Source organism: Saccostrea cucullata, unplaced genomic scaffold, assembly GCF_032062105.1.
Source record: "Saccostrea cucullata isolate Sc308-1 unplaced genomic scaffold, CSIRO_AGI_Scuc_v1 ctg6178, whole genome shotgun sequence".
Lineage (NCBI taxonomy): Eukaryota > Metazoa > Mollusca > Bivalvia > Ostreida > Ostreidae > Saccostrea > Saccostrea cuccullata.
In genome coordinates, this window is record NW_026940910.1 from 54,394 (window position 1) to 62,669 (window position 8,276).

At 34.4% G+C, this 8,276-nt stretch overlaps 1 protein-coding gene across 1 annotated transcript; it reads right to left on the reverse strand.

Moving 5' to 3' along the window:
- Positions 1–6,038: 6,038 nt before the first annotated feature.
- LOC134256643 (actin nucleation-promoting factor WASL-like) lies at positions 6,039–7,950 on the reverse strand. The gene is made up of 4 exons (XM_062739325.1): positions 7,756–7,950; positions 7,453–7,617; positions 6,361–6,516; positions 6,039–6,157 (listed from the first exon to the last, which is right to left on the reverse strand). The coding sequence occupies exons 1-3, from the start codon at positions 7,817–7,819 to the stop codon at positions 6,377–6,379; spliced, it is 369 nt and encodes a 122-aa protein (XP_062595309.1). The 5' UTR covers positions 7,820–7,950; the 3' UTR covers positions 6,039–6,157; positions 6,361–6,376.
- Positions 7,951–8,276: the final 326 nt, after the last annotated feature.

Below are 8,276 nucleotides of genomic sequence, written 5' to 3' on the forward strand. Positions count from 1 at the left end.
AACGCAACGATTTTGTTGTACCCTCCTTCTGAAATCTAGAACAGTGTCTAAATTTGAATTTGTTATATTTTCATAAAAGGACAGTTGTCTGAAGGCAAATTTTTGCAAGAAGGAGTTTGGAAGAAACTACCTTTGAAATGAACTGGGGATGCCTCTGGCTTTTAGTGTTCTTATATTTTTCTGTTATACTCTTAATCATAGTGTGGTGGAAAACAAGTGTCTTCCTGACGTCTTCATTTACTATTTGATTCTTCAAAAGCCTTTCAGTTTTGGAACGTGGAGAATCAGTGGTTTTAGAATATGCCTTTTTATTTATTCTTTGCAGTCGTTTCTTGTATATTTCGGCTCTTTCTCTATAGAATTCAATTTTACTTTCATTTTCTGTATCTCCCTATAAGCCCTAGCCTTATCTCTGCGTACTTTTTTCTACCCACGTTGTTTCATCTTAATGCATGATCATTTCCATTATTTCATTGGTGAATTAGGCGGTGTAATTACTTTTTGGACATGCTTAGTAAGGCTTTATTTTTTCTCTCTTATTTCTCTGATTTACTCGCTATGATTTTCTTTGTTTTCTTTGCTCTCGTGCAGAAAGCTCCTGTATACTTTTGATTTCACCTTTTTCCTTTCTCGTTATATCGCTCTCGTTTTTTTTTTTTTTTGCAGATACGCCCTGTATTCATCAGGATTATTTTTCTGCCGCTCTCTCCAGAGTTTAGAGCGCTCTGCAGAAGAAAGAGTCATTATTTTTGCAAACTATGAATTTTTGCCAATTTATCAAACGAGCGTGTTCTTTGGCTGCTTCGTGATAATCTCTAGCGTCGCAAACAGCTCTGCACCATTTTTGTCCCCCGCTTGAAAAGTGGGGGATATTAATTTGGGTCTGTCCGTCTTTCTGTCTGTCAGTAATGCTTTCATTTCCACACGATATCTCGAGAACCCTTTGAGCTTTCGCAATGAAATTTTGCATAGCAACTCCCTATGGACTAGAGAAGAACCCTATTGATTTTGAGGTCCAAAGGTCAAGGTCATAAATTCGCAAATTCTGTCTGTTATAATACTTTCGTTTCCGCGCGATATCTCGAGAACCCCTTGAGCTTTTGCAATGAAATTTTACATATCAAGTCCCTGTGGCCCAAGGAAGACCCCTATTGATTTTGAGGTCAAAAGGTCAAAGTTCAAGGTCGTAAATTTATACATTCTTTCTGTATGAAACAGTATCATTTCCGGGCGATATTTTAAGAAGATTTTGAGCTTTTCCAATGTAATTTTATACCAAAACTCCCTAGGACCTCTCTCACCCCTCTCAAAAAGTCCCGCCCCGTTTGTTTTATTAGTATTCATTGTATTACATGTCGCTATTTTTAGCACAGGGTCATGAGGAGAGTTATTACGTATAAAACAGGTTCTCGGTGGACTTTATATTCTAATTACATCTATTAGAACTGTTTAATAAAGGTTAAATTAGACACCATGCATTTTGTAAAATTTTGACAACATCGAACGTGAATATATATAGTGAGTTGTATTGATAAAACAAACATGCGGTTAAGAACATGTTATCCAGTTGTGCGAGTCGATGTACTTTAAGTCATCCACTTAAACGAGGTAAAATTCGCACACTAACTCCAGTTCCGAAGTCCTTCCGGAGCTGGGAAACACAAGAAAATGTTCGGCGTTCTCGAAATTCATATTTTTCGTTTGTTAATTGCAATTAAAACGTACAATCTCTTCGATTTGGATAAATACGACGCCTTTTTAGGTCACCTGAGTAACTAAGGTGACCTATTGCTATCCGTTTTCGTCCGTCCGTCCGTCGTGCGTCGTTCGTCGTGTGTTAACATTTGAACATTTTCAGTTTCTTTTCTGAAATCACTGAACCAATTTCAACCAAATTTGGTATACAGCATCTATGGGTGATCTTTTTTTCATATAATACTGTTTTCCATATCATTACACTACCACCACCAACTTTTTTTAACGTCCTGGGGGCAGTTATCTGTCTAAAGTTCATTACAGAGCATCAGCACTCTTAAACTTATAAGAGGCTTTCTGATAAAAATTCTGGACAAGTAGCTAAACCAAAATGTTCAACGATAATGCTGTGGTCATACTTTACTTATATGACATGTTTGAAGTCGATATTTGGGGTATTGTGAGGTCGGAACAATGGCATGATTAATTTTCTTGCAATAATTCGTAGTCAACCGAAAAGGGTCTTGTTAGATTATCTGCGCAATTCAGGGATAACTTATGCTTTAGACAACGTCATTGTGTTGCATTCATGCAATTTACGTAATCTTCCGAAGTGATGCTGTGCTGCTGATGTCAGACCACAGGAGTCTGAAGTTTTTATCGTCAATAAAAAAAAAAATCCGAAAAAAAATTTCCCACCCGCAACTAAAAAAAACACCAGGATGTCAACGTGTTTTGGGGGACCCACCTAAACAAATAGATCTGGGCTTGGCCAGAAAAAATCCCGTCTAATCCAGTATCCGGAGCGTTTGTGTTATATATTCAAGTTAAGAAATCCAATCTGCTTGACTACTACGGGCCGTTTCTGGTCATTTTTCCACTTTGACAGCTCATCCTGGATTCCATGCCACTAAACCGGAAGTGGTATCGCAGTATATATTTGACGTCTATAAAAGCTTGTTCAAATAAAATAAAATAAATAATTGTTCAACGTAATTTGACTCAGTTATTTTAAATATATCTAAAAGAACTTTAAAAAGTTAAATTCTTTTTTCATGCAATTCCTTTTTTGTTTCTTTTCTTCAATTACATCAAATATTCACTGCGATATCACTTCCGGTTTAGTGGCATGGAGTCCAGGATGAGCTGTCAAAGTGGAAAAATGGCCAGAAATGGCCCGTAGTCGTCAAGCAGATTGGATTTTTCAACTTGAATAAATAACACAATCACTCCGAATACTGAATTAGTTGCGAAATTTTTCTGACGAAGCCCAGATCTATTTGTTAAGGTGGGTCCCCCCCCCCCCCAAAACACGTTGCCATCCTGGTGTTTTTTTTAGTTGAGGGGCGGGGGAATTTTTTTCCGGATTTTTTTTTTTTTGACGATAAAAACTTCAGACTCCTGTGGTCAGACGTAGTCTACCGTATTTTTTGCGAACATTGGGTGTTCGTTGTTAATGGTTTATGTTTTATAGGTGAGATATGGCGCTGTGCGTAACATTAAAACCTCTTGCAATTTTAGACTGCGGTGCCCCTGCTTCCAGTCGCCCATTTTCCTTTTTGTGCTTTGCAAAATTCAGATGCAGCATTTTTAGAAAGAGTCAATTTTCAGATAAAACCACATTCAAAATATCGAGAACCCACGCCTTTGATAGCCCCTTTGTACCTGAAGGAATTGCATCAGAAACAAACAATTGAAAATTGAGATCAAAATTTTGGGAGGATTTTTGCAAAATCAGGGTCTTTTTGTCTGTGATGTGTGTAGAATCGCTGTAAAGGTAACAATTGCTTTAAAAAAATCATGCACCTCACTCGAATGCATCATATCCATCTAAAATAAAAGGTGTGTCAAAAGTATCATACATTTTTCAGGGCATTGTTCCAACTATGCGTTTCTTTTTTTGATGAGTTTACCTTATTGATATGTAAAAAAAGAAAGAATAAAGTTTAATTTTTACATATCGATAAGATACATACAACTGTATATAATTATAAACCAAGACCCAAATACCGGTGTGTGAATTTTACCCCTCACCACCCCATCACCCCTAAAAATCATTTGTAAATTGTCTCTATTCGTTGCTTTTATCCTTCACGTAAATGAAATAAGAACTCTGATATACAATATCCATATTATTGTATACTATTTTTTTCTACTGTTTACTTCAATTGTTAATTAAATCAAGCATTGTGTAAAGAGATTTTGCGATCACTGCGTATATGTCTTTTATAACTAAACAAAAATACAATATTTTAGTTTACATAAATAATTCAAACCTTATTCTTGAAACTAAATGTTCCAAGCTTTATTATTTAAAAAAAAACAACAACAGTAAGAAAACAGCAACAAACAAACAAACCTAAATCACAGGAGGGCGGATACCCTTGCTGAAGGGATTTACATAATACTAGGGAGCAGCGGACGTGAATGGTTGTGTTCGGTGCACAGATAGTTGTTCTATCCTTTGGTATAAAATGCAACAAGAAAAATACAAGTCCATGTCATGTCAAAGATAAGGTCAACCAGTAGTTATGTTTATAGGAAAACTAATAATACAAATAACTTGGTCAATATTAATCAAACATGACCGGAACCGCTCTGCACATGTAGAGTTACCGTGACAAACAGTGTCGTATAATTCGCAGTAAAAACGTTGTATCGCTGGCTTTATTGATAGAGTGATGGTGCCTTTGTTTTTAATTCCACACTTGTGTGGTTCCATGCCAATTCTGTCACCTGACTGGTTAACGATTAGGTGTGACGGTCGTACGACAGGCTAACGACCAGCGACCGTCTATTCCGTGACGCCAAAGTAAGTCACCGACACATAAAAATAGATGTCGCTAAGTGGGCTTTCCACACTTCGTTTTTATATTTATTGATTTATCTTGTGTTTTTGCTGATACAATATTGTGCACGTATCACTTACAGGTTTTGTGAAGAGTATTAGATTTGTACTGATTTCATGTATTACCATCGATTTATTCCAGGACTTTACATTTCTGAAAAATAGTTATCTTGGTACATGTATTTGATTACTTAATTTAAAAAAAATATGTTGCTGCCCTAATGTTACATTAAAACCATTTTTTAAAAACAAAAGATATATGAATTAAAATAAATATTTAACCATAAAAAGTCTTCGTTCCAACTTTTGGATGATTTCAGTAAACCTTCACTTACATGTACATTGTATCATAAAAATCATTCCGGGCCATTTGAACGGTTAAGTATTAAAAATGACTATCTAATGAAAATTTAAAGCGGAAAGGCAAACAATTTGTAATTTAATATCTTGCTTGACAGGATTCCGTGAAATCGACTTACGGAAAAAAATATTTCTTAGTGATAGATAATATACAAAAAAAAAAAAATAGATAATAAACCAAAAACAATCTCCATTATTGCATTTTAGTAATAGTTTTTCGTGGTCACTGAAGATGTACAGTAATGCAAACTTGAAATTTATGAAATACGGTGAAAGAAAATTATCCAATCATACTGAGCAACAAACACTATTCATCAGTGTGCAACTTACTGATTTTCTTTGTGTCCAATTTCTTTTTCCAAACCAAAACAAATATTACTTTGTATGAAGAAGGTACGGTTTGAGCTTTATTGTGCCCTAAAAAATTAATGATCTTAAAAAGTTATGAAATTGGCTTTAACAAGAGTTGAGTAGATGAATGTGATAAATAATATGACATGAAAGGAGACCGTTATGGAAAATAAAGAAGATGGCATGAAGTAAATATGACGTCGTCAATTTTGTACATTTCTAAGTTTAATGCAGAAAAGCCTCAGAATGACACATTTCTGTGCTTATTTTCCTACAGAGAATAGTGTCTGCCACCGTCGCACACTTCACTTTTTGGATATATTATGTAAACTGCTTTGAAAAATCACATTTCTCAAAATCTTTTGTGGGCATCGGTGGCAGAGTATCTTTTCTAAAAAAAAATTCCACTGAAAATGTCTTCTGCAACTTTTTAAGAAAATACAGGAAAATTCACAAGTTAATGAGTCAAAATTAGCATTTAATAGGTTGAATAAGACAAACGATTTGTTAATTCTTACTGCATGGAATTCCAATGAATCAGAAAGAATGGATTTTAATTTCTTATATCACTTTCATACGGCTTAATTTGTTTTGAAACGGAACCTTGTTCTTAAGTCTGATACTAGTAATTTAATTATTTAAACAATGTTTTCCAGTCAATGTAAGAAACGTGGATCCTTGTTTCAAATAAAGAGAGTCACCGATGAAACTTCTTATCAAATAAGACAACAACAAAGAATTGAAATTTTTTTTTTAATTTAGATAAAAATAGATCTGCCTCCAGCAGTGATATACAGTAGAAAGTACTCAGATTGTTCACGCACGCATGTTATTGTGTTCTTCTTCATCTCCCGTCTTTCCAACTTTTAATAAAAAGTTTTTAAGGACGTAATAACTGGTAACCTGAAATATTAAAAATAAAATGATTATAAATGTTTTTTCCAATTCTATATTAAAATCGTCAGTTAATTAATTCAATCAAATCAATATATTATCAAATGCTTATGCAATCGATATACAAAAGTAAAAGAGTTAAGGTTAATAAATAATGATATTGAACTTTAATACAGGAAAAGTGTGCATGGTATACATGTATTTTTCTATACCTGACATAAGGATGGATTAACAACAATAGTTCTTATCGTCTCCACAGGAGCCCTCGTATCTGGTACCTGGCGGACAATCACCGGTATTACAATCACAATCGTCGGGTAAGAAGTAAGATGGCGCTGATGTAGGATAATAGTCATAATAGTTGTAAGCTGTAAAAGACAAAGTTAAGTTGATGCCTAGAAGTCGAGATTGGATATTTGTACAGTTTTTACTGACCTCCGACAAAACAGAAAATTTTCTCGCTTTTGTTTTTAAGGTGCCCAAACCCTTGTTAATTCTCTTGATTAACCGCACAATTCGCTAATTATTCTTCTCGCGATTTGACGCAAGACATTTCGCGATAATAAGTAGATGTAGTCCGAAAAATAAGGAATCTACAGTAATACACCTGTTGGAATTAATTCAATACAAGTCGAACACATATATTAATTCTTTCGTATTTTTGTGCACCAGCCAAAAAAAAAAATTTTTTTCTATAAATATACTAAATTCATCTTCCGAAGTATATAACTTTTGGATAAATATTTTGCAAAAGTTGTTCAAGTGTAAGAAAATTAAACGTGTCAAAATGTGTACGCGCTTTCTTTATTGAGAATTTCTTTAAAACGCAAAGAAGCGCAAAATGGAACCGTATGAATTAGGTTACAACCGAGCTCACCCATATGCAAGATACAGATTTAAACAATATCCTGTTATCACGTACATTGGAGTAACAAAATATATTCATATGTATTAACATTATTTATGTAAATATAACTTTTTTTCCTTGAAAATATTTTTAGCGCTTGACATGATTTCAGAAATAGATGTTTCCATCTTTTTATTTATTTCACCAGACATAAAATCTGTGGAATGAATCCGAAATATAAACTCATAATAATATGATCATCCGAAATATAATCTTATAATATGATCATCCGAAATATGAGCTTATAATATGATGACCGAAATATAAACTTATAATATGATGATCCGAAATATTAACTTATAGTATGATAATCCGAAATATAAACATATAATATGATAATCCCAAATATAAACTTATAATATGATAATCCGAAATCTAATCTTATAATGTGAGATACCTGGTGGTGGTGGTGGTGGTCTTCTACGTGGTGGTGGTGGGGGAGGGGGTCTCCTGCCTCTCGGGGGAGGTGGAGGTTGAACTCTGGCGGGTGGTGGGGGTCCACGTCTGGGTGGGGGTCCACGTGGACGTTTGGCCGGAGGACCACGTCGTTCAGGAGCTGACCCTATACACGAAGAAAGACAGGGTTAATTAAAAACTTCCACTATATTAAAATCAGACTGGACATAAAATATATTTGCATTTAGCTACATTTTAATTCAGTTCTTAATATTTTTTTTCTGTATAAGAAGAAAGTACTAACCCGGTCGAGCCAAGCATGCTTCTATTACAAAAAGTAATCCTATCAGTGCGCACAACTTATACATTTTTGTGAATGGATTGGCCTTTCAGGTTTTTGGTCTGAAAGCTCCAACTTTCTGTTAATCTCCACATGTATTCTTTGTCTTAAATAGAGGGCCAGTACAAGTAAATGTCACCACTGTCCATTTATTAACCAATAATAACATTGGTCGTAAGACTTTCCCCATACACTGTATCTAGGAATAATATTTTATGGGCTTCTAAATATAACTGATGGAAGATTAACCTTTCATGTCAGTACACTTTCCCAGGACGTTGTTTTCTGTTGACAAAATTTCCAATGACAGCTCTTTTTTGATAAAACTTCCAATCTTGTAAATGAATCTATTTTTGGATCAAAACTGGTCAAAATATGTCAGGCTTTTTTTTCTATTTTCGCTAGGGAACTGTATTCAATGGGCTAAAAAGATATAGTGTGCATCAACATATTATCAAATTATTATTTTTTAATTTGTTCATTCA